The sequence below is a fragment of the Bufo gargarizans genome, chromosome 1 (genome assembly GCF_014858855.1).
Source record: "Bufo gargarizans isolate SCDJY-AF-19 chromosome 1, ASM1485885v1, whole genome shotgun sequence".
In the NCBI taxonomy this organism is placed as follows: Eukaryota; Metazoa; Chordata; class Amphibia; order Anura; family Bufonidae; genus Bufo; species Bufo gargarizans.
Genome location: NC_058080.1, coordinates 751,459,049 through 751,486,056, shown reverse-complemented (window position 1 = coordinate 751,486,056; position 27,008 = coordinate 751,459,049). Strand labels below are relative to the sequence as shown.

The window sequence follows — 27,008 nt, the reverse complement described above, 5'->3', positions numbered from 1 at the left end:
GGGTGCAATCGTCAATGTAAACAAATACTCAAAAAATCCAGCAGGGAAAGAGACATTAAGGTTCAAACAGACATACCAGGTTTTAGAAGGAAAGATGAGAGGGGTGAACAATATCAGACTCTGGAAAAGTTGGGTGCAGCGGTAGGCTTCAGTGGAGACATACCAGGTTTTAGAAGGAAAGATGAGAGGGGTTGACAATATCAGACTCTGGAAAAGTTTGGATTGGGAGCTATGTATTCACAACACCTTCGGAATTACTTGGATTTCAGGAGACGCTGTACGGATTTACTCAGCTGGAGTGTAAGATATCCGTAACGATGTTCCCGGGTGGTCCAGTCTGCTCTTCTTCCTCCTTGTCCGCTTCTCCAGTTTTACACCAGTTAACGACACATATGCAGTCTGTTCCTTGATGCAACTGCCCACAGTTGGTATTGTACTGTGTGTGCCTGGTCCCGGCGGTGATGTGTCCGGGATTTCAGAAAGCTCAGCCAGTGAAGTAGAGAGGACGTTGGAATGTATTACTGAAAGATCCCCTTCTTTCCTGTTCTCGTTCAGCCAGCAGGGACTCCCTATCTTCAGCATTTGGCCTCATGCCAAGAGCCCTGGCATGAGCAAAGTCGGGAGGTCATCTTGCCTGGAAGCAAACTTAGCCTCTCCTGATTGTTGTGTGACAGACGGCTGAGCTTTATTTTTCTTAAAGGGGTCATCTGGAAAATGATAATGATGACCTATCCTCAGAATAGGTCATTATCAGATTAGTGGGTGTCCAAGTCCCGGCATCCCTGCCGATCGGCTCTGGTGAGCGCCGCCGACTCCCGGCATCTCTCCATGCACAGCTCCGTACATAGTACAGTGTACATAGTGTGTTTGGTAGCACAGCTCAGCTCTATTCACTTCTATGGGGCTAAGCTGCAACTAGGCCATGTGACCGATGTATGGTGACGTCACATGGCTTAGGAAGAGACTGAAGCACTCACGCAGCCTCTTCTAACAGCTGATCGGTGGGGGTCCCGTGTGTTGTACCTTCTCCCTCGCCCTATATCTAATATTGATGAGCTATCCTGGGGATAGGTCATCAATATTTATCACTGGATAACCTTTTTAAGCAAACTCCACCCTTTGAATGTTCGTTCGACTTTAGTTTGTACATCTCACTGATATTCCTGCTTTGTGCCAACATTTTGCTATCTATTCTAAAGTAACAGCTAAAGACAATCTTGATAGTTTCATGCATTTCCAGGTGATGATGGTGAAAGACACCAAGAGTCATGCACAGAGATGACGGCTTAGGGTTTATTCACAGCTGCAGTGGAGGCTCCTTTCGGGGCCTTTGTCACAGATTCCATCAAAAACAGCAGAGAGAAAAGTTCTGCATGGGGGACTTTTTTCTCTGCTATAAAAGAAGGCTCCCTTATGGAAACCGAATGGACCCCATTATAGTCAATGGGATCTTATTGGCTTTGTGTTGGGGAAAATTTAAAATTTACTCAGTGTTTTCTAGAATATACTTTATTGTAATTACTTGATGTATGTGCAGGGGCCTTGTCTATGCAATAAAGTGGTCAGGGGCCCTGGAGACATAGATAATTGACGCCTTGAAACTAGAGATAAGCATAACAGTGGGCAGCTGGAACAGATCTTGTTCTCAGGCACTTTTTGATAAATTATCCTTAATGTCTGGAATATTTTCCATGTGTCTTTCTAACTGTGAATATGTTGTTAAAACTAGTTCAAACCAGTTTTAATTATGCCTCAATATTGTCTATATAAACTCAGCTCTGACAATATACCGCAGACAATCTGCTGCACTTCCATACAGTGTGTTTGTCTCTTCTTATATAAGAACAAAGAGAAAATACCTCCTTTAACCTTAAATTCAGATGACATCGTGATCCTTACTTGGTAAAGAAAATTATTTGAACAAAGTTGGCCCTTCGAGTCGGAATCCAAAATCTCCTAAAACCTCAGTTCATTCGTGGCTGAACACCGTCGACGGCGGGGAGTCGCCTGACTCCCTGATTGGAAATACCACCGGCTGAATTGCTGTTAAACAGAGGCCAGCAGGCAGAAGGACGAGGGAGAGTGACAAATTCAAAGAACATAGTATAGAGAATAGAGAATCCGGTATCCTCTAAATATAGGTAAGACAGTAACTATTTCTGTTAGTATATATAGTTATCACTGTGGTTACCAATACAAGACGGGGTCTTGGGGTTTTAGGAAGATTAGATTTATTGAAGACGGAAACTCAAGAGTAGAGTCCTGAGCACTTGAGATATGATTCTCAAGGGGGTAAAGGCCATAGCCTGTGTGAGAAGGCTACAGGAATAAATAACTCCATGTGCATGTAAAAGATGATAGGTACCTGGTAGGTAGGGACTATTGTCTAACTAAGTATCTTTATGTACATAGTTTATTTTGTTTATACTGTATTTAAGTTGTCTATTTTGTGTCTAAGTGGTGCAAAAGTAAGAGTTAAGACAGTCTCTTACAACTACCAGTTGTGGTCACCTCGGGTGAGCGACATTACTGTCTGAGGACTGTATTTAGACTAGGGGCTCTGGGAGTCCAGAGCGCGGTGAACATTACAGTCCCGGGAGGGTAACGTTTTGGAAAGCTCACAACTCTTTGAGTCAGCCCACTTGGCCATAAAATATATGTTTTGTGTATACATATGAAACTCCTTGAATTATTTGTGTTGAATGTATGAGGGTTCAATAAATAAAACTCTGAATGAATAAAGGGGTTCAATTAGTGTGGTCTGAGGTCATTGTTTGGACTGAAGAATACTGTAAGAAAAAAACATCCAGGCACATTTCCCAAATAATAACACCCATCCCATGTCAAAGTGTCTACCATCGGGTAATAAATGTTATGAAAAGTGTATTTGTACTATAACCTTGATTGAGGAGCCTTCAGATCAAATATATCTCAGATCTGTGAGTGACCAAGTTTTCCATAAACCCTTAATTTATTGGAGAAATCAGGTTGTAATTACCTTGTGTTGTTAGGAGGTAATTCCTTTATCATTATTAGGAAATAGGTCGGTGGGAATAGAAAGACAGAAAGAAAGATATTTAGGTCATAGTATTATTTCTGAGGACAAATTGGATCCCGGTTATTAATGAAAATAACTGAGCCCTGCCTCTCTCAGTTTAAGTGGGTCAATGCCCACTGTACTGAAGGAACTGTTCTAATATTCATAGGACTATTGTCATTCACTAAATCTAAATACCAAATTTTTATAGTGTATAGGTCGAATATATTGTAGGGACTTTCTTTCATCATTTAAGGCAAGTTAAATTTACTTGAAAATAGTGTAGATAGATACTAACAGAATCAAGGATATCTTAAAAACTAGACTGGATAAATCACAAGTGATAAGTCAGGGATTTTATCTTTAACCAGTAGGATACCAGCTCTGTACATGTACGGCGCAGAAATGCGGGACACAAATACCAGCGCCGTACATGTACGGTGGTCTGATCGGGTGGGTGCAGGAGCTGTGCCCACCAGATCAGCGGCAGGCCTCCAGCAGTCACTGATAGCCGGACCCCTGCTGTAATCGCCGACAACGGTGAAAACACTGATGCCGGCGCATTAAACCTCGACTGCCGCGGTCAGAGCTGACCCCAGCATGTGCGGGATCCTGCTGTGACGGGGACCCAATGGCAGGAAAGGCAGCCCAATGCCTTCCTTAGGCATCGTGGCTGCATTCTGTGACAGCCTGTGAGATTCAGCTTCCTGTATTACAGTGTGTAATACACTTATAGCCAATGCATTACAATACAGAAGTATTGAAGATGCATTGTAAAGGGGATCATACCCCCAAAAGTTGAAGTCCCAGAGTGGGACAAAAAAAAAGTTACAAAAAAATAGTGGGTAATCTTAAAATATAACATTTAATAATTTTGCGGATAAAAAACAAGAAAATCCTAAATAAAGTGTGCAAAGACAAACCTTGGGATAAAGGGTAATAGAGCCCTACGTAATACAAGAATAATTATCCCAAATGAAAATACATAAATATATTGAAAATATAGTGCACGGCGGCACTAGTAACCAGTAGGTCCTACCGTTACCACGGGACAGGAATCGGATCACCACATTCGATGGTTCAGTTAAGAAGTCAAGAGAGATTCTTGATCGCCATTGGCCCATTCTCCTGATGGACCCAGATGTGTGTGATGTTCTACATGACTATCCACAGGTGACATACAGGCGAGGCAAGAGCCTCAAGGACTTGTTAGTGCATAGTCACTTTTCACCACCCACTGCACCTGACACTTGGCTTAGTCGCCGCCCTATTGGTTGTTTCAGGTGCAGCGGCTGTGTGGAGTTCGACAATGTCACCACAGGGAAGACCTTTTTCAGTAGCAATCTCAGACGCAACTTTGACATTAGAGATTTTATCTCATGTAGAACCGTAGGCGTCATACACAAAATCACATGTATTTGTGAAAAAGAATATATTGGCAAAACCAAACATGAGCTCCGTAGGCGTGTGGGAGAACACCTTCTTGACATAGAGAAACGTCGAGACACGGCTGTGGCTCGTCACGTATGTGATTTTCACCAAGGTGACCCCAGGGTTATCAAAGTAATTGGTATCGAAGCAGTCACCCCAAACGTGGAGGTGACTGGGACAAGATCCTACTGCAGCGTGAGGCACGCTGGATCTTTCTTTTACGGACAGTCACGCCGACAGGCTTAAATGAACAATTGAATTATAGTTGTTTCTTGTGAAGCAATTACTGTCCAAGCACTGCCTGTTTATTGATAATTTTCTTCCTGTCTCTCAATTTTATTTTTGTTTTTGACACCTATATGCTAAATAGTTAAAAACCATAGTATGTGCTTTAGTCATTGTCCAGATGTCTACCCTTGTCTTATACATGACAAGCAGCCTTAATACCGTTTCTACTGATGGTCCGATTGGTTGCCAAAACACTCCGGTGGTGATGAGAGTTCCGATCGCCTCACCACTTGCGAGCGTATATAAGCAATAGGTGTACCACCTTGCTTCTAGTGCCGCTGTTATTACGGCTGGCAGGAGCGGTATCGCGAGACTAAGCGATACCGCGCATGCGCAGGAAAGAGCCGGCATCCTAGGCACTTCCTTGCGCTCCATACCTCGTCTTCGGTTCTGTAATGAGCGCATGCGCGGCGCTGACGTGCAGGCGCGCGGATGCGCTCATTGGCCCTGCATATTGTGGGCGGCGGAAGCGGCAATCAGGTGAATATTTAAAAGTGGTGGGAACGCCAGTCAAATTGGCGTCCCATGTGCAGATTTACCTATCTGGAATCTGCATGTTCCACTATCTCTCCATCTAGAGACCGCCCCTGGAGGGTTCCACTATCTGGACATACCCTTGTAACTGGCCGACTTCCCAAGCCTGGCTGGTGTCTAGGGATCAATAGCTTATCGAAAGATTGATCCCCAGTACTTTTCCCTCATCTCCCCTGATGAACTGCTTTATTGTCCTGGCAGTGAAACATGCGTGTAGGGAGCGCTTCATACATTTTTAGGGACATACAGTATTTAGATCTTCAGAGACAGGTTCTGGACGGGGTCGTCCTTGTTAGGACTAGTGCCCTGTGGTGAGGCTGCTACCTTTATCTAGTATTAGGGCCACTTTGCTAGCCAGCCATAGGGCCTGTACAGGGACCCTACACAACTGTGTATCACTGCCTGTTATAACTTCTTCATTGTTCTACATCTATGGAGAAATCTCTATTGGAGTACAGTCGGTGGTGAACGATCCGACTCCTGTCCTGTGGTACCGGTAGGACCTACTGGTTACTAGTGCCGCCGTGCACTATATTTTCAATATATTTATGTATTTTCATTTGGGATAATTATTCTTGTATTACGTAGGGCTGCATTACCCTTTATCCCAAGGTTTGTCTTTGCACACTTTATTTAGGATTTTCTCGTTTTTTATCCGCAAAATTATTAAATGTTATATTTTAAGATTACCCACTTCCTGATATATGCCTTCACTTTTGGTAATCTCGAGCGCAGATTCATATCAGGTCTGACCTCCCTAATCAGTAACTTATAGTTATTCACAAAAAAATAGTTACTAAATTTTTTAAGTTTCAAGTAAAAAAAAAAGCGTCCTTTTCCCAAAATAAAATAAAGTAAAAAAAAAAATTGGAAAAAAGGGAAAAAAAGAAAAGTAGACATATTAGGTATCGCCGCATCCTCATCGACCGGCTCTATAAAAATATCACATGACCTAACCCTTCAGGTGAACAGCGTCAAAAAATTTTAATAAAAACTGTGCCCAAAAACTTTTTTTGTCACCTTACATCACTAAAAGTGCAACACCAAGCAATCAATAAGGTGTAGGTCCCCCAAAATAGAACCAATCTAACCGTCACCTCATCCCACAAAAAATGAGCCCCAACCTAAGACAATCTGTTACCTTGCCTCACAAAAAGTGTAATATAGAGCAACCAAAAATCATATGTGCCCTAAAATAGTACCATCAAAACTACCACCTTATCCTGTAGTTTCCAAAATGGGGTATTTTTTTGGAGTTTCTACTCTAGGGGTGCATCAGGGGGTCATCAAATGTGACATGGCAGCTTAAAATTATCCCAGTTAAATCTGCCCTCTAAAAACCGTATGGCGTTCCTTTCCTTCTGCGCCCTGCCGTGTGCCCGTACAGCAGTTTACGACCACATATGGGGTGTTTCTGTAAACTACATAATCAGGGCAATTAATATGGAGTTTTGTTTGGCTGTTAACTCTTGCTTTGTTACTGGAAAAAATGAATGAAAATCTGCCCAAAAAGTAAAATTCTGAAATGTCATCTACATTTTCCTTTAATTGTTGTTTGTAAAATCAGTTTTGAATACCTTGAGGGGTGTAGTTTCTAAAATGGGGCCATTTAAGGGTGGCTTCAATTATGTAAAGCCTCACAAAGTGACTTCAGATCTGAACTGGTCCTTTACGCCACTTTCACGCTAGCGGAACGGACCTCCGGCAGGCTGTTCCATCGGGTGAACAGCCTGTCGGATCCGTCCTGCCGCTAGTGACCGTGTGCCCCCGGACTTCCGCTCCGTCCCCATTGACTATAACGGGGCGGTGTCCCAGCGGAGGCACGGCAGCGCACGGCGAGAGGCTGCCGGAATAAAACTACGACATGTCCGACATTTATTCTGGCAGCCTCTCATCGTGCGCTGCCGTGCCTCGCCGGGAACTCTGCACCACCCCTATTATAGTTTATGGGGACAGAGCGGCAGTCCGGGGGCACACGGTCACTAGCAGCAGAAAGGATCCGACAGGCTGTTCACCCGACGGAACAGCCTGTCGGAGGTCCGTGTCGCTAGCGTGAAAGTAGCCCAAAAAATGCATTTTCTGAAAAATTTCAAGATTTGCTTCTAAACTTCTAAGCCTTCTAACGTCCCCAAAAAAAGAAAATTTAATTTACAAAATGATCCAAACATGAAGTAAACATATGGGAAATGTAAAGTAATAACTATTTTAGGAGGTATCACTCTCTGTTTTAAAAGCAAAGAAATTGCTAATTTTGGGTAAAATTTTTATTTTTTTATAAATAAAAATGAAATATTTTGACTCAAATTTACCACTGTCATTAAGTACAATATGTGACGAGAAAACAATCTCATCCCATCTGAGAATAGCTTGGTTAAGTAAAAGCGTTTGAAGGTTATCACCACATAAAGTGACACGTGTCAGTTTTGCAAAAGTCGGCCTGGGATTTAAGGTGAAAAGTGGCTCGGTAGTGAAGGGGTTAAGAGGCATTCTATTTTGATCCATCATAACAGAAGTCTCTGGGCAAGCATCAACAGGACTTTGTTTTCCGTCCAGCATATGGATTCCGTTATTTTCCGTTATAACCATGTATATAGGACAGCAATAAGGAATGCATAACGGTGATGTTAACAAGTCCTAACACTTATAATTTGCGTTACGGATGTGAAATGCAACTTTGCTGCTGTATCCACCTCTTATTTTGTGGCAATGTGTTTAGTAACACGGCTATAACGCACTGAGGGGCACAATTGCAAACAGCAAATAGAAACTAATTCCTAGAAAATACAGGGGGCAATTCCTCAGTGCTTGCAAAAATGTAATTTGTATAAAAGTGTATAAAGAAAGTTTCTTTCCCACTCACTTGGTTTCACTTTAGATGTCTGATCTCAGACCTGCTGCTGTGTTTTGACTTGCTGACTTTGCTGCTGCCTGTTATTTGACTATGTCTGCTGGCATGATCTCCTGGTTTTTGACTTTGTTTAAGTTTGATTCTGTGTTTGTCTGTTTACCCATCTTAGATCCTGTGCACTTAGTCAGTAGAGGGACCGTCGACCAGTTGGTGGCCACCATTCATGGTGGATCGTCTAAGTAGGTAAGGACAGTGGTTTGGTAGAGACTGGGGACGCACTGTTTACTACCTACATGACACCCTCGCATAGAATCCTGTCTATACTACATTCTTGCTCATGGCTGTTTGCACCTCACTGGGTCAAAAATCAGTCTCAAAAGATCTCTATTCCAACTTGTGGGCGAGAGTGGATAACCGTCACTTCTGCAAGGACCAATTTCTGATCTATTTCCAGTGGATCCAGGGATCAGTGGCCGGAGAGAACACCTGAGGATTGCCATTTGGCGCTGCTATCTCATGCTTTATTCTGGTTTTCCATGTCTTGGAATCACAACAGAAGTGCTCCTATCACTCACTCTCCTTTCACACACATAGACTGTGATCTGACAATGACATCACATGACTAACAATGTTAAGATGAAGAACCTTTACAAGTTCTCAGAGATTTCCTGTTTCCTACCCAAACTGAAAAGAGAACTCGAATAGGGAAGAGAGGCGGATCAGTAAGACAAAGGCTTACTCAACATGGTTTTTATATCCTTTCCTCTCGGAGCTCCCCTCCTGCTTCAGTCAAGGCAGGCAGGATGGGGATCTCAGACATCAACCCCTACACGACTGCCATAGGGCTATATACATGCTATCTGCACATACACAGGGTATAAACGTCATGGCAGCTCTTTAATCCAAGCGCTGCAAATCGCTTGGATTAAAGCTTCTGTCCCTGCACTGCTGCAAGGAACCAATCAGAGTGGTGCCGACGATCGCTCTGATTGGTTAGTCCATGCAAACTAACCAATCGGAGTGCGGCAATGTAAAAATGCCGGTTTCAGGCTGTGATCTCCACTCTGGAGATCACAGCCTGAAATCAGGTAAGGCTACTTTCACACTGGCATTTCTGGGTCCGCTTGAGAGATCCGATTCAGGGCTCTCACACTTGGCCCAAAACGGATCAGTTTAGCCCCAAAGCATTCTGAATGGATAAGGATCCGTTCAGAATGCATCAGTTTGCCTCCGATCAGCCTCCATTCTGCTCTCGAGGCGGACACCAAAACGCTGCTTGCAGCGTTTTGATGTCCGCCTGACGATGCAGAGCCAAACGGATCCGTCCTGACTTACAATATGGTGCAATTGAAAACGGATCTGCCTCCCATTGACTTTCAGTGTAAGTAAAAACGGATCCGTTTGCATTATCATAAAAAAAATATATATATATATTTTTTTGTTCATGGTAATGCAAACGGATCCGTTCTGAACGGATACAAACGTTTGCATTATAGGTGCGGATCCATCTGTGCAGATACCAGACGGATCCGCACCTAACGCAGGTGTGAAAGTAGCCTAAGACCCCCTGTGTGCCACCGTATCCCTGATGATTTTTGTGCCCCAGTGAATTTTAGTGCCCCCCCAGTGCCCCAAGATGCCACTATTTCCCCCATTCTCCTGATTCCCCCTGTTCCTCTGCACCAGCATTAATGGCAATGGCTCAGAAACGGAGCTGCTGCCACCAGCAGAGGGGCCTGCCATAAGTCACAGGGGCCTGATGGGATACACCCAAAGCTATTAAAAGAGCTCAGCGGTGAACTAGCAAAACCATTAACAGATTTATTTAACCAATCACTGGCAACAGGAGTCGTCCCAGAAGATTGGAAATTAGCAAATGTTGTGCCCATTCACAAGAAAGGTAGTAGGGAGGAATCGGGCAACTATAGGCCAGTAAGCCTGACATCAATAGTGGGGAAATTAATGGAAACCATACTTAAGGAGAGGATTGTGGAACATCTAAAATCCCATGGATTGAAAGATAAAAAACAACATGGGTTTACTTCGGGGAGATCATGTCAAACTAATCTTATAGATTTTTTTTATTGGGTGACTAAAATAATAGATGGCGGAGGTGGAAATAGCTTACCTGGACTTTAGTAAGGCTTTTGATACTGTCCCACATAGAAGGCTTATCAATAAATTAGAGTCTTTGTGCTTGGAGTCCCATATTAGTGAATGGATTAGGCAGTGGCTGAGGGACAGACAACAGAAGGTTGTAGTCAATGGAGTATATTCAGACCATGGTCTTGTTACCAGTGGGGTACCTCAGGGATCTGTTCTGGGACCCATATTGTTTAATATCTTTATCAGCGAAATTGCAGAAGGCCTCGATGGTAAGGTGTGTCTTTTTGCTGATAACACAAAAATTTGTAACAGGGTTGATGTTCCTGGAGGGATACACCAAATGGAAAAGGATTTAGGAAAACTAGAGGAATGGTCAAAAATCTGGCAACTAAAATTTAATGTTGATAAGTGCAAGATAATGCACCTGGGGCGTAAAACCCAAGAGCAGAATATAAAATCAGTGATACAGTCCTCACCACAGTATCTGAGGAAAGGGATTTTGGGGTCATTATTTCAGAAGACTTAAAGGTAGGCAGACAATGTCATAGAGCAGCAGGAAATGCTAGCAGAATGCTTGGGTGTTTAGGGAGAGGCATTACCAGTAGAAAGAGGGAGGTCCTCATGCCGCTCTACAGAGCACTAGTGAGACCTTATTTGGAGTATTGTGCTCAGTACTGGAGACCATATCTCCAGAAGGATATTGATACTTTGGAAAGAGTTCAGAGAAGAGCTACTAAACTGGTACATGGATTGCAGGACAAAACTTACCAGGAAAGATTAAAGGACCTTAACATGTATAGCTTGGAAGAAAGATGAGACAGAAGGGATATGATAGAAACTGCTAAATACATAAAGGGAATCAACAAGGTAAAAGAGGAAAGAATATTTAAAAGAAGAAAAACTGCTACAAGAGGACATAGTTTTAAATTAGAGGGGCCAAGGTTTAAAAGTAATATCAGGAAGTATTACTTTACTGAGAGAGTAGTGGATGCATGGGATAGCCTTCCTGCAGAAGTGGCAGCTGCAAATACAGTGAAGGAGTTTAAGCATGCATGGGATAGGCATAAGGCCATCCTTCATATAAGATAGGGCCAAGGGCTATTCATAGTATTCAGCATATTGGGCAGACTAGATGGGCCAAATGGTTCTTATCTGCCGACACATTCTATGCTTCTATGTTAGCTGTTACTTGCGAAATTGGTGCTGGCACCGATCTAGGCCGTTTAACCCCATAGATGCCGCGATCAGCAGCCGCCCGTGGCATCCATGGGGTTGAGAGGGAGGGAGCTCCCTCTCTCTTGCATCGGGCCTCTGCTGCTGCAATGGTAGCGGCTAGATAGTTGCCATGGCAACCGGACCCCTTACAAAGGTTTCAGGCTGCCATGTATGAGGGTCTGATCAGCCTTAGTGTAAGTGTAGCACTGACTACACAGTGCTTTGCCAGCCTGAAACTCCATGGAATGGACAGAGTGTCTATCGCCAGAGGGTTGTCCTCCTTTTAGAGGGAGTAGAACTTGTCCACCTTCGCGTTCAATCAGGTCGCCATTAAGTCGATTTCTGGAGTGCCCCAATGTAGCGTGATCTGGGAGAAGATGTCTCTGTTCAGTGACCATTCACCTGGAACTGGTAGACCCCGAATGAGTCGATCCGCAACTATGTTGAGATCTCCCCTGATGTGAACCGCGAAAAGGTGGGATAGACTGAGCTCTGCCCAAGAGAGGATTAGACCAACTTCCTGGAGAAGAGGTCGAGATCTCGTACCTCCCTGTCTGTTGATATAAGCGACCACAGTTGTGCTGTCCGAATGGACTCTCACCGCCTTCCCGCGGATGAGAGGAGCAAAATAATAAAGAGCTAGACGTACGGCTCTTAGTTCTCTCATATTGGACAAGAGAAGCCTCTCCTGTGGAGTCCAAATACCCTGTATTGGACTGTCTTCCAGATGGGCTCCCCAACCTAGAAGGGAGGCGACTGTAGTCAACGTGATCCAACAAGGTTGAATCAAGGACCTCCCATCTGATAGGTTCCTCCACCATTTGAGTGAGGACCGGACTTTGACAGACAGGGAGTGAGTCTTGTCCAACCCCATGGGGTTGTGGTTCCAGACTGCTAACACTTCTTCTTGAAGTGGACGGAGGTGCCAAAGGGCCCCAAAAAACTGCTTCTGCAGATGCTGACATGTGGCCCAAAATCTTCATGGACACTCAACGAGGTACCATGAGAAACTGAGCGGCTCTTATGACTCGATCTTTCCTCTCTGGGGAGAGAGAGAGTCATTGCTTGAGAATCCACTATAAACCCCAGGAATACCTTGGAAGTGGAAGGCAGGATCTGGGACTTTTCCCAGTTTATCAACCAGCCTAACAGCCTAGAGTCTGAAGATCCAGATGAAGATGGGTTTGAAGAACGTCTAGAAAGGCAGCTTTTAAAAGCCAGTCGTCTAGATATGGTACAATTTCTAGCCCTTGAAGCCTGAGATTGGCAACAACTGGAGCCACAACCTTGGTAAAGGTGTGGGGAGCGGAAGAGATGCCAAAGGGTAGAACAGCAAACTGGTAATGCTTTACCACACCCTTTATAGAGACAGCAACTCTTAGGAACTTTCGGTGAGTTGGATGAATAGGGACATGAAGATAAGCGTCCTTTAGATCTATGGTGACCATGAGGTCTCCGGGATTTAGAATATTGATTAAGGAGTGGATGGTCTCCATTCTGAAGCGCTTCTGCCTTATGAAGCGATTTATGTAGCGCAGATCTGTTATCATGCGCCAGTCTCCGGAAGGCTTTGGGACTAGAAATATGGAGGAATACACCCCTCGCCCTCGTTCGTGGGAGGGAACCTCCTCTAGGGCTCTTTTGTGAAGGTAAAGGAGGACCTCGTCCTCCAGGATCTTTTGTTTGATTTGAGGTAGAGGCCGGGTTAACACAAATTTCTCCTGAGGGGGAGACACGAAATCTATCGTGTAGCCAGACAAAATTATATTTAGGACCCAATGATCCGGAATTTCTTGCAGCCAGGCCTGCTGAAAAAAACTTAAACGACCTCCGACCGGAGGAACACTTGGAAGTTGTGCATCGCATGGAGGGTCTGTAGGGGAAGGGGGAAGGTTAGCGGGAGAGTCATAGGTCCACCTTGCGATCTCGGCCCCGACCACACCGCGTCCGCGTCTGGAGGACCCCTGACGTCTTTGGGATCTAGAGAGGCCCTGGGGTCTTGTGTTTCTGGACCTGCTGCGGCCGTGAAAGGACTGTTACATAGTAACATAGTACATAAGGCCGAAAAAAGACATTTGTCCATCCAGTTCGGCCTGTCATCCTGCAAGTTGATCCAGAGGAAGGCAAAAAAACCCTGTGAGGTAGAAGCCAATTTTCCTAACTTTAGGGGAATAAAAATTCCTTCCCGACTCCAATCAGGCAATCAGAATAAATCCCTGGATCAACGATCTCTCTCTAGTAGCTATAGCCTGTAATATTATTACGCTCCAGAAATACATCCAGGCCCCTCTTGAATTCCTTTATTGTACTCACCATCACCACCTCCTCAGGCAGAGAGTTCCATAGTCTCACTGCTCTTACCGTAAAGAATCCTCTTCTATGTTTGTGTACAAACCTTCTTTCCTCCAGACGCAGAGGATGTCCCCTCGTCACAGTCACCGTCCTGGGAATGAATAGATGATGGGATAGATCTCTGTACTGACCCCTGATATATTTATACATATTAATTAGATCTCCTCTCAGTCATCTTTTTTCTAAAGTGAATAACCCTAATTTTGATAATCTTTCAGGGTACTGTAGTTGCCCCATTCCAGTTATTACTTTAGTTGCCCTCCTCTGGACCCTCTTCAGCTCTGCTATGTCTGCTTTGTTCACTGGAGCCCAGAACTGTACACAGTACTCCATGTGTGGTCTGACTAATGATTTGTAAAGTGGTAGGACTATGTTCTCATCACGGGCATCTATGCCCCTTTTGATGCAACCCATTATCTTATTGGCCTTGTCAGCAGCTGCCTGACACAGTTTTTTGCAGCTTAGTTTGCTGTTTATTAAAATTCCTAGATCTTTTTCCATGTCAGTGTTACTGAGTGTTTTACCGTTTAATAAGTACGGGTGACTTGCATTATTCCTTCCCATGTGCATAACTGTTGAGGGAGATTCTTCCCTTTTTTGTCTGCCAAACTCTCCATGAGAGTGTCCAGCTCAGAACCAAATAGCCTTCCTGGCTCATAGGGCAGGCCGCATAAATTAAACTTGGAGGCGTTAACAGCGACCCAAGGTCGCAACCAGAGGGGTCTACGGCTGGCAGAAGAAAGCGCCATACTTTTCGCAGTCAGCTTTAAATGCTGCGCAGAGGTGTCGCATAGAAAATCTGCTCCTAACAGGAGGGTCTTAAACTGATCCAGAATGTCCGTTCTGGCCACTCCGGCCTCCAGGTCAGTCTGAATTCTTAGGATGCGGGAACATACAAAGTCTGCAGTCTCAGACGAGGCAACAGCTACTGACCTTAGCTCGGCCCCCCCGATAGGCCCGCCTCAAACCTAAATCTTTCCCTGAATGCCCAGGAATATTAGTTTGAAAAAAACATATATTAAATATATATAAAAATCCTGTAGCCCCCGGGGCTCACAGTACAGTTATACACCTCCGTTTGGAAACAAAAAATCGGCGCGAGAACCGGAAGTCGTCGATGACGCACTTCCTGTCGGGCCGCGCAGCCCCGTGCAGCAGGAGCCGGCAATGGGATGCCGGCGGTCCACGCCGGCCTCGTAGGTAGGACAGAGTGCCGCAAAAGGCTCCTCCCCTCCAGCCTGGACCGCCGCTACCTCCCGTTCAGCGAGCGAAGCAGAGCGGCGGATCGCGAGACCAGCGATACAGTAAGGCTGAAGGGACCGGGAGTTAGAGAGGACGACTCTTGGCCAGGAGCTAGAACAAACAGATTAATGTGGTAGGAAAATATCTCTATAAGAAAAAACTAATTTTTTAAGGTAACAGGCAGCAGCCTGACCCGTCCTACTGTCCACAGGGACAGAGAAAAAAAGCACTGGATTATGGGCAGTCTGCCCTTTATAGGGGTGGGTTTTTACTAATTATTTAATTAGTGCTTGGTAGGAAATTTATTGTCATCAAAAATTCCACCTGTCCTACTAGTTTCTCAGGGGAGAACTCCCCACTTGTGCTGCTGGTTAGGACGTAAGGTAAATATTAGGTATTGCCACATCTGTAATGGTCTGCTCTATAAAAATGTCATATGACCTAACCCCTCAGATGAATGCTGTAAAAATAATTAAATAAAAACTGTTCCAAAACAACCAATTTTTTTGTCACCTTGCCCCATAAAGTGTAATAACGAATGAACAAAAAATTATATGTACCCAAAAATGGTACCAATAAAAGCGTCAACACTTTCAGCAAAAAACGAGCCCCTGCACAAGACAATCGGCAGAAAAATAAAAAAATAAGGCATTCAGAAAATGGAGACACAAAAACAATTGTTTTTAAAAAAATGCTTTATTATGTAAAACTAAAACAAAGAAAGTAGACATATTTGATATCACCGCGTCCGTAACAACCTGCTCTATAAAAATAGCACATGATCTACCCTGTCAGATGAATGTTGTAAAAAATAAAAAAACTTGCCAAAACAGCAATTTTTGGGTTACCTTGCCTCACAAAAAACGTAATATAGAGCAATTAAAAATCATATGTACCCCAAAATAGTACCAATAAAACTGGCACCTTATCCCCTGGTTTCCAAAATAGGGTCACTTTTTGGGAGTTTCTACTGTAGGGTGCATCAGGGGGGCTTCAAATGGGACATGGCATCTAAAAACCAGTTCAGCAAAATCTGCCTTCCACAAACCATATGGCGCTGCTTTTCTTCTACGCCCTGCCGTGTGCCTTTACATCAGTTTACGATCACATGTGGGGTGTTTCTGTAAACCGCAGAATCAGGGTAATAAATATAGAATTGTGTTTGGCTGTTAACCCTCAATGTGTTAAAGAAAGAAGTTGATTAAAATGGAAAATCTGCCAAAAAAGTGAAATTTTTAAATTTCAGCTCCATTTTCTTTTAATTCTTGTGGAACACCTAAAGGGTTGACAACGTTTCTAAAATCAGTTTTCAGTAACTTGGGGGGTGTAGTTTCTGCAATGGGGTCATTTATTGGGGGTTTCTACTATGTAAGCCCCACAAAGTGACTTCAGAACTGAACTGTTCCTTAAAAAGTAGGTTTGGGAAATTTTCTCACAAATTTTAAGAATTGCTTCCAAAATTCTAAGCCTTCTAACGTCCTAAAAAAAAAAAAAATGCACATTTACAAATGGGGAATGTTAAGTAATAAATATTTTATGAGGTATTATTTCTGTTTTAAAAGCAGAGCAATAGAAATTTTGAAAATTGCAAATTTTTCTAAATTTTTGGTAAATTTGGGACTTTTTAATAAATAAAGGTGAAATATATTGACTCAAATTTATGACTGTCATGAAGTACAATGTGTCACGAGAAGACAATCTGGATCTTGGATAAGTAAAAGCATTCCAAAGGTATTACCACATAAAGCGACACGTCAGATTTGCTAAATTAGAAGTGGTCACGGGGCATCAATGACCCTTAGTCATGAAAGGGTTAATGATAGTTTCCTGTAGTAGAAATAAAGTTGTCGAGGATGAAGTGAATCATCAACTGGGGGACAATAAGCACACATAGAAATGGTGCACAGTAGAATCTGGGTTTCACCTTTCTCTGTGTTTATTGATGCATAAAGAAGAAAACACAAAGCCAATCAAGTCACTGATAGTCAGCTCTACGAGCCAGCAGCTGCAGTCTTTTTAAAAAATGTCAGTGCACAGATACAGTATGTCCCAACCGCCCATAGACTATATGCAGGTATTCTCATCTGAGACACGTAAGGCATATCTTGTGTTCTTTGGGACTTCCAGCTATCAGTAGAACAGAGGTCACCGATCCTGTCACTGTATCTAGGCTTTGAGAGAAGCACTGGTAACAAGAAATAGCCAAGCTCACTGCAGTAATGTTTCCATAAACCAGGCCTCCGCTCTTGGCTTCTGGATAGGCCATAAATGACGAGAATAACCCTTTAACTATATTATTTAAAATAAAGTCATTAATAAAATATATATCTTTCTATCCAGGATTTATCAGATGTTTCCTAGAAGTCGTCATGTAACATCAATGGACCTTTTATATCCAATCATACAACCTGAAATAAAAACTCTGTGAATCACATAGAGATATATTGTTTGGCTATATTGTGACCACATAGCGATATAACTGTGTTCCTTATTTGCAATTATACAGTTGTGGCCAAAAGTTTTGAGATTTACATAAATATTGGAAATTGGAAAAGTTGCTGCTTAAGTTTTTATAATAGCAATTTGCATATACTCCAGAATGTTATGAAGAGTGATCAGATGAATTGCATAGTCCTTCTTGGCCATGAAAATTAACTTAATCCCAAAAAAACCTTTCCACTGCATTTCATTGCTGTCATTAAAGGACCTGCTGAGATCATTTCAGTAATCGTCTTGTTAACTCAGGTGAGAATGTTGACGCGCACAAGGCTGGAGATCATTATGTCAGGCTGATTAGGTTAAAATGGCAGACTTGACCTGTTAAAAAGAGGGTGATGCTTGAAATCATTGTTCTTCCATTGTTAACCATGGTGACCCGCAAAGAAACGCGTGCAGCCATCATTGCGTTGCATAAAAATGGCTTCACAGGCAAGGATATTGTGGCTACTAAGATTGCACCTCAATCAACAATTTATAGGATCATCAAGAACTTCAAGGAAAGAGGTTCAATTCTTGTCAAGAAGGCTTCAGGGCGTCCAAGAAAGTCCAGCAAGCGCCAGGATCGTCTCCTAAAAAGGATTCAGCTGCGGGATCGGAGTGCCACCAGTGCAGAGCTTGCTCAGGAATGGCAGCAGGCAGGTGTGAGCGCATCTGCACGCACAGTGAGGCGAAGACTTTTGGAAGATGGCCTGGTGTCAAGAAGGGCAGCAAAGAAGCCACTTCTCTCCAAAAAAAACACCAGGGACAGATTCATCTTCTGCAGAAAATATGGTGAATGGACTGCTGAGGACTGGGGCAAAGTCATATTCTCCGATGAAGCCTCTTTCCGATTGTTTGGGGCATCAGGAAAAAGGCTTGTCCGGAGAAGAAAAGGTGAGCGCTACCATCAGTCTTGTGTCATGCCAACAGTAAAGCATCCTGAGACCATTCATGTGTGGGGTTGCTTGTCATCCAAGGGAGTGGGCTCACTCACAATTTTGCCCAAAAACAAAGCCACGAATAAAGAATGGTACCAAAACACCCTCCAACAGCAACTTCTTCCAACAATCCAACAACAGTTTGGTGAAACACAATGCATTTTCCAGCACGATGGAGCACCGTGCCAAAGGCAAAAGTGATAACTAAGTGGCTCAGGGACCAAACCTTTGACATTTTGGGTCCATGGCCTGGAAACTCCCCAGATCTTAATCCCATTGGGAACTTGTGGTCAATCCTCAAGAGGCGGGTGGACAAACAAAAACCCACTAATTCTGACAAACTCCAAGAAGTGATTATGAAAGAATGGGTTGTTATCAATCAGCAATTGGCCCAGAAGTTGATTGAGAGCATGCCCAGTCGAATTGCAGAGGTCCTGAAAAAGAAGGGCCAACACTGCAAATACTGACTGCATAAATGTCATGTAATTGTCGATAAAAGCCTTTGAAACGTATGAAGTGCGTGTAATTATATTTCACTACATCACAGAAACAACTGAAACAAAGATCTAAAAGCAGTTTAGCAGCAAACTTTGTGAAAACTAATATTTGTGTTATTCTCAAAACTTTTGGCCACGACTGTACACTACTAACAAAGTTAGGGATATTTGGCTTGTGGGTGAAATTTCAGGATTAACCTAAAGGTACTCTAACCTTTACAGATGAACTTAATGTGACCTTCTGTAAACTTTTGAATGCACATGTCCATCTGTTCATTGTATTAGTACTTTTTGCACAACTTGCTGTTCTCTAACAAGGAGCTTAACGGCAAAATTCACAACAGGTGTTTGATCCATGAATAAATCCCAATAAATTTCCTGGTTCAATTAGAATTGGTAGTTAAACAGTCCTCCTCATCATGCTCTTTACAATGTTGATGAAACCAGATGATAAAAGTCAACAGCTCCAGAGACATTTAAGGATGGTGGGAGGCACCCAAGTGTCATGTCAGACCATTCAAAACCGTTTACATCAGCGTGGCCAGCATGCTAGATGACCTGTAATAGTACCTGACCACACCACCAGGCAAAGCCATCATCATCTTCAATGGGCTAGGGAGCATCTACACTGAACGAGGGACTAGAGGGCCTCAGTGCTATTCACTGATGAAAGTTGATTCATGCTGAGCAGAAATGATGGCCGCCAACGATGTTGGAGACGTCAAGGAGACCACTATGCATCAGCCACTTTTGTTACCAGATGAGCTTTTGATGGTGGCGGTGTTACAGTGTGGGCAGATGTGTCTAGTCAATACAAAATTGACCTACACTTTGTGAATGGTCCAGTGACAAGCCCATACTAATTAAATAACATCATTAATCCAGTCATTGTGCCTCTGCATGAACAACACAGGCCTAATTTCATCTTCATGGACAACAATGTACCAGCTAATCGAGGTCACATCATGAGGGAATGGCCGCTGAAGACTGGGGTACCTCAAATGGAATGGCCTGCACTTTCTCCAGACCTGAATCCCATTGAAAACCTATGGGATCAGCTGAGTCGCCGCGGAGAGGCTCATAATTCTGTACCCCAAAACCTCAATGATATGAGGGTCGCCCTTCAAGTAAAGTGGGATACCATACCTCAGTGGACAATAAGTTCACTTGTGAACAGCATGAGACGTCAAGCTATAATTGATGCTCAAGGCCAAATGACACGTTATTGAGACATTGACATTTTTTTATGGGGGTATACCCACCGCTGGTGTTGCCTCTTGTTTCAATCAATTGTTTGGGATGAGGAAATCATAATTTCTGCTTCTCATTAAATGCCCTACTTTTATGATATATCACTGTAGCGTGAACTTTTTATGTTTTCCATAAATTTCACCTGAAAGCCAAATGTCCCTAACTTTTTGTGAGTAGTTGTATAAAACAATTACATGGAGCATTTTTACTTTTCCCCAGATCCCTTTGGATTCTCCTGCAGTGTGGGAGGAGATATGAATCCAGTGATAAGAAGCAAGGTTCGTGGGGACAATTCATCTTCACTGTTTCGACCTAGTTCCATCCAAAAAATAAACCATCTTATTGGCTGTTTAAGATCCATGAATAACCTGATATGTTAAAATATGTGAAAAAAATTGTTTCTCCTGTGTGAATTCTTTCATGTAAAAAAACATTTGATTTATGTGTAAAACATTTCCCATATTCAGAACATGAATATGGTTTCCCTTCTGGGTGAATTCTCTCATGTTTAACAAGATATAACTTTTGTGTAAGGCTACTTTCACACACACACACATGCATTTGGTGAGGATCCGTCATGGATCTGCACAGACGGATCCTGTGTCATAGAAACGGATCCGTCCCCATTGACTTACATTGTGTGTCAGAACGGATCCTTTTTGCTCAGTTTCGTCAGACGGACACCAAAACGCTGCAAGCAGCATTTTGGTGTCCACCTCCAAAGCGGAATGGAGACGTTAAGGAGGCAAACTAATGCATTCTGAGCGGATCCTTTTCCATTCAGAATGCATTAGGGCAAAACTGACAGATTGGATCGCCGGTGAGAGCCCTGAACAGATCTCACAAACGGAAAGCCAAAACGCCAGTGTGAAAGTAGCCTAAAGCTTTTCCTACATTCTGAACAAAAATACATCTTCTCTCCTATGTGAGTTCTCAAATATGTTTCAAGACTTGATTTAATGAAAAACACTTCCTACATTCTAAACAACGGCTTCTCTCCTGTGTGAATTTTCATATCTTTAACAAAATCTCATTTATGCCGAAAGTATTTCCCACATTCTCAACATGAATATGACTTCTTGCATGTTTAACAAGATCTGATTTCTGTGAAAAGCACTTCCCACATTCCAAACACGAATATGGCTTCTCTCCTGTGTGAATTCTCACATGTTTGACAAGATCTGTTTTGAATGAAAAGTGCTTCCCACATTCTGAGCATGAATATGCTTTCTCTCCTGTGTGAACTCTCTCATGTTTAACAAGATCTGATGTTTGTGTAAAACATTTCCCACATTCTGAACATGAATATGGCTTCTGTCCTGTGTGAATTCTCTCATGCACAACAAGATTTGATTTTCGTGTAAAACATTTCCCACATTCTGAACATGAAAATGGCTTCTCTCCTGTGTGAATTTTCTTATGGGAGACAAGACTTGATTTATATGTAAAACATTTCTCACATTCCGAACAAGAATATGGTCTCTCTCCTGTGTGACTTCTCTCATGTTTAACAACAGTTGATTTTTCTGTAAAGCACTTTCCACATTTTGAACAGGAGTATGGCTTCTCTCCCGTGTGAATTCTCTGGTGTGTGACAAAATTTGATTTGTATGTAAAACATTTCCCACATTCTGAACATGAATATGGTCTCTCTCCTCTGTGACTTCTTTCATGTATAACAAGACTTGATTTTTCTGTAAAGCACTTCCCACATTTTAAACAGGAGTATGGCTTCTCTCCGGTGTGAAGTCTCTGATGTGAAACAAGATGCGATTTTTTTCTAAAGCATTTCCCACATTCTGAACATGAATATTGTTTCTCTCCTGTGTGACTTCTCTCATGCGTAACAAGACTTGATTTTTGTGTAAAACATTTCCTACATTCTGAACATGAATATGGCTTCTCTCCTGTGTGAACTTTTATATGTTTAACAAGATCAGATTTATGTGGAAAGTGCTTCCCACATTCTGAACATGAATATGGCTTATCTCCTGTGTGAAATCTCTGATGTTTAACAAGATTAGATTTTTGTGAAAAGTGCTTCCCACATTCTGAACACGAATATGGCTTCTCTCCTGTGTGAAGTCTCTGATGTGAAACAAGATGTGATTTCTTTCTAAAGCATTTCCCACATTCGGAACATGAATATGGCTTTTCCACTGCATGACTTCTCTCATGCTGAACAAGATTTGATTTGTCTGTGAAGCACTTCCCACATTCTGAACAAGAGTATGGCTTCTCCTCTGTGTGAATTGTTTTGTGTGTATTAAGACCTGGGCTTTTTATGCACTTTTTACCCCTTTTCTGACCAGTACTTGTGGTAGCATTCTGTGATTGGTGAGGAGAATGTTCCTCATGATTAGGGTGATTATATGATAGATCTCTCCTGTGAAGTCCTGGATGTACATTGAGTTTTTCTCCTGAACAGCGCTGCATGATATCTTCATCTTCTACAATATAATGTAGTGATAACGTGACATTTTCCTCAGAATTCTTACTGGTATTATCTGTTAAGACAAAAATTATAATGTTTTTTTTTCCCAAGCTACAGATTAGACAAAACATATAACATTCCTATTAAGCTGGAAGTGGATAACGCTTGAACTATAGGTATAGGCTATTCACTTTGAATCCACTCCTGGTCTTGGCTTAAAAAACAATGTACCAAAAACTGCTTAACTGGGTCGATTATGACCTAAATCAAAATGAGTGCTTTTTCATAATAATATTTTTTTTAACTATTGCCATGCTTGTGCTTCTTTCTGGGAAAAATATATGAAAATTAGCACATCTTACATCTGCTGGCATCAGATAGGCTTATGAAAGCTAATTTGATTATCTTTCCCAGAAACCCATGTGAGTGTTGTCTGCCCTACGATAACTCCTCACACATACTAGGCCAGTGTTTCCCAACCAGTGTGCCTCCAGCTGTTGCAAAACTACAACTCCCAGCATGCCCGCACAGCCAAAGGCTGTCCAGGCATGCTGGGAGTTGTAGTTTTGCAACAGCTGGAGGCACACTGGTTGGGAAACACTGTACTAGGCACTCTCCATAATGAAACAAACATGAGCAAGATTAGGTCAAATACTTGTTCATTGGGTGACCATGTCTTTTGGAGGGCACCTATAATCATTGTTTCTGTGCAGCAGATTGGCCTATGGAAATAGGGATCTGCTGCCCAGAAATAATTATTTTCTACAGGAATAGGATTGCTGTAGCGATTGCTTTTCCCCATACAGCAGATGTAATTGCTGCATATAAATACAGCCCTTATCTCTGCTGACAACTGGCAGCTATTGGGAACATTTGGTTCATTCCCAATAACTGCCTGACACATCTGTTCATGACTGTTCATGAGTCTGGATTTTCATTTTGATTAATTGTTCAGCCCTAAGTAGTTTATATCTAGTCACAACTTATTAGGCTAGTTTCACACTAGCATTAAAATCATCCACCAGGTTCCTCCGACAGAGGAACAGCATGCTGGCATTCATTATATCAGGGATAGCTGGTTACTGCCTTTCCATGACGGAGCCCCAAGACTATAATTATGTAGTGCCCTGGAGCAGGGCTACTTTGAAGTCTGGACATTTGTGGACATTTACCTGTTTCCCCTATGCAAAGTTAGAAACTCCTCACTTTATTTGACTTGAAAGGGTTAACTAGAATTGACTTATACTGTTTAATACTGTGCAACTGCATTTTATATATGATATCTATCCTGCTCATTTGCATTGTATTTGCATAGCACTATGGGTTAATAAATACTGAGAGACTTTTAGGACTTTGAATGAGAAGCTGGTCATTTTCCACAGCTGCCATAGGGTATAAACAAGAACATGTTTTGGAGGGAAAAAGCCAGACTTGATTACCACCAAAACCAGACAGACTGACCTTTTAAAAGTCTGATTAAGCTCTGTTGTTATGTCTGGAAACGTGTTTTTGTCTGGAAAAACTGCTGTGTCATTGCTATTGGGTATCATTGAAGTTCTAATGTAAGTCTATGACAGATGGAAAGTGTAACAATGTATCTGTTTGTGCTCAGTTTCTCCACTTCACCCCTCCCACTAGAAGGGTCTAGTTCAGCCATAAACTGTATATAAAGGAGAGCAGCCAGAGCCCCTAGTGTTCTGTAGTTAGGGACCAGTGCTTCAAGGGGAGATTAATGCTAGTCTGCATGAGTGACCAGAAGAAGACACTGAGATGGAGATGCTGAGCCACAGACCATGGGTCACCAGCCCTGTGACCAGGGCACTAGCCTTCTGAGAGACAGAGAGGGACAGCCCTTCTTCCGCTAGGAGGGAGTCTGGAGAATCCAGCCTTATGCCTCGCCTCTATTGTTTTGCACCTGAATTCCTCGAGTAAAGAATCACACAGGTTAACTGCAGACCCTGAATCTCTGGACTTTTTTCCCATTGGGGTGCACCACGCCTTACCATCCATTCCGGAAAGCAGCAATATGTGGTGACACCTCAACGGTCTCCGGAGGACCTGGTGGGGATCCTTCCTGCTTCTGGCATTAATGCTGGCATTTGGCCAGACAAAATCCGATACTTGCAGGCAGATGGGAAGTAAGAGACCTCAGAGATGGTGGCATAAGGGGCTGAAAAGTTCCCTTGATAGACCCTTATAGGAGACCTCCTAGAAAACATGTTGCGGAGAGCTGTATAGTGTGTACTAGATTATAGACATCAGCCTGTCACCGCTCAGAGAGGGAGGCCTAAGGGGTGGAAAGGACCCTTATAGGAGACCCCTCAGAAGACATGTTCCTGGAGAGCTCTATAGTGGGCACTAGGTTATAGACTGCTTGGTCTGACTGCTTTATATCGCAGCCTAATGGCACATTTAGACGAGCAGATAATCGTTACAATTCAAAAGCCAACGACACATGTTGAACAGTATTCGTCCCGTGTAGACGAATGTAGTGATTGAGCCATTGTACTGGGAATGCTGGTTCAACGCTTGAAAAATTCTTTATGTGAAGGAATAATTTGTCATTATTGAATTGTGGGAATATAAAGGTACAACGTATGATGTCAGCGATGTGAACAAAGCAAAAACGGGCGAGCTTTATGTGGTCGCTACTTCTAGCTTCCGCTACTATACAGTGAGCGATCCTCGATTAAGCGAGTAAACGATCGCGCGCAAACTAAAATGTAGACGATAATCATGGAAATGCTGCTCTATCATCGGATTTACATCTCTAAACGCCATTATGTTGTTAATCTCCTCAGTTCTTGCCCACAGTCTCATATATGAAATATACAAGTGAAATGAGGAGCTTTTCTCTCCTCTGCTATTATTGGGGGATTTCTTCACTAATTTATTTATCTAATCATTTACAAAGAAAATCACTAAAAAAGGTCTGGATTAATTGCATTGTCAGCTAAATAGACCAAAAGGGGGTGAAATCTTGTCGTTACTATGTGTCTGTGCTGTTTCCCCAAATCAAAAACACCATAGTTTGCTGCGCTGTTTCCGTAACTCTCAAGAACCTAAATGGGAGCTACTGAAACAGCAGACCCCTGGAGCGCGCTACTGTTTCCCGGCTTGGAGGTGGTCGGGACAGTGTCTCATCTCGCCTTAGACAATCCCTTTAACCCTTTCCAGTACAATGCTGAATAAGTATTTCATTCTGATAGCACAGACACAAAAGCTGTGCCCGCATAATCCCCAGTGGGTGTGAGGATGTGACTGACCGCCATGTACTGCAGTAACAGCCGGGATCAGAGAAGAATCTAATCAGAGATCGCCGTCAGCTGGATAAGGGGAACACTACATGATGTGATGGGGACATCTCCAATCAAAGAGCAGCAGCCGGTGATCAGATTCTCCTCCTGCCCTGAAGGCACCAAGTACAGAATCTGAAGTCACTTTCTCCATTCATGATTCCATACCTGTGGTGACATTTCCTGGAATATCCTCCTCCACCTCACTCTTACATGGGGGATCACCCATCATCCTCTCTTCTTCATCCTCCACTTTAATATCAGTCAGATCTTCCCCCTGATTTGTCATCTGTAACAATTCAGTACAATACAGCGGACAATTGGGAAATCTAACAGATCCACATAAGAGACCCCCACAATCTATGACCCCTCTATGACTGCAGGACCCCCCTATATAGATGTGTATAGGGCTCAGCTCCATCTACCTGAGGGTTCTCCGGGACCTTCTCCTCTGGACACTCCTGGGAATACAGAGGACGAGGACATCTCTCTGGTGGGTTTCTCCTTCTGGATCCATCTGTTGAGACACAAGCACACAGTGACTGAATACATGGCCTCCTGTAGATCTGTCTATAGATCAGACACTTCTCTCAGCTCCTTCACTTCTAGGTTTAGTTATCAGGGGGAAATAGCAATATTCTCCTCCTCACCACCTGTGCCGAGGTCCCAGCACCTAGCAGTTTATTTTTATATTTTTTCAATTCAATGTACATCCTTCATTAAATGTCACTGAACACACTGCACATGACGGATCTTACCTTGTGATATAAGAGGCTGGTGCTCCTCCATTACATGTCACTGCACACACGTGTATACACTGCACATGGCGGCTCTTACCTTGTGATATACGAGGCTGGTGCTCCTCCATCATGGCCTCCTTGTACAGATCCTTGTGTCCTTCTATATACTCCCACTCCTCCATGGAGAAATAGACAGTGACGTCCTGACACCTTAGAGGAACCTGACAACACAATGACATCGTCATCACCCAGACCCCTCCAGTGCTGTTACTGGAGAATTTCCCAGCATTCCCAGCAGTGTCACCTCTCCAGTCAGCAGCT

The 27,008-nt window shown here is 43.0% G+C and overlaps 2 protein-coding genes across 2 annotated transcripts in view; one reads left to right on the top strand and one right to left on the bottom strand.

Moving 5' to 3' along the window:
- Window positions 1–27,008, top strand: part of LOC122925098 (oocyte zinc finger protein XlCOF6-like) — an 818,943-nt gene that overhangs the window by 522,484 nt on the left and 269,451 nt on the right. The window lies entirely within an intron of this gene.
- The window catches only part of LOC122925109 (zinc finger protein OZF-like), a 161,704-nt gene continuing 155,774 nt past the window's right edge, over window positions 21,079–27,008 (bottom strand). The window contains exons 3-4 of the mRNA XM_044276628.1: window positions 26,116–26,236; window positions 21,079–22,724 (exon numbers count right to left, since the gene is read on the bottom strand). Coding sequence (XP_044132563.1) covers window positions 21,229–22,724; window positions 26,116–26,236 — 1,617 coding nt within the window. The 3' untranslated portion in view covers window positions 21,079–21,228. The remainder of the gene's footprint in view (window positions 22,725–26,115; window positions 26,237–27,008) is intronic.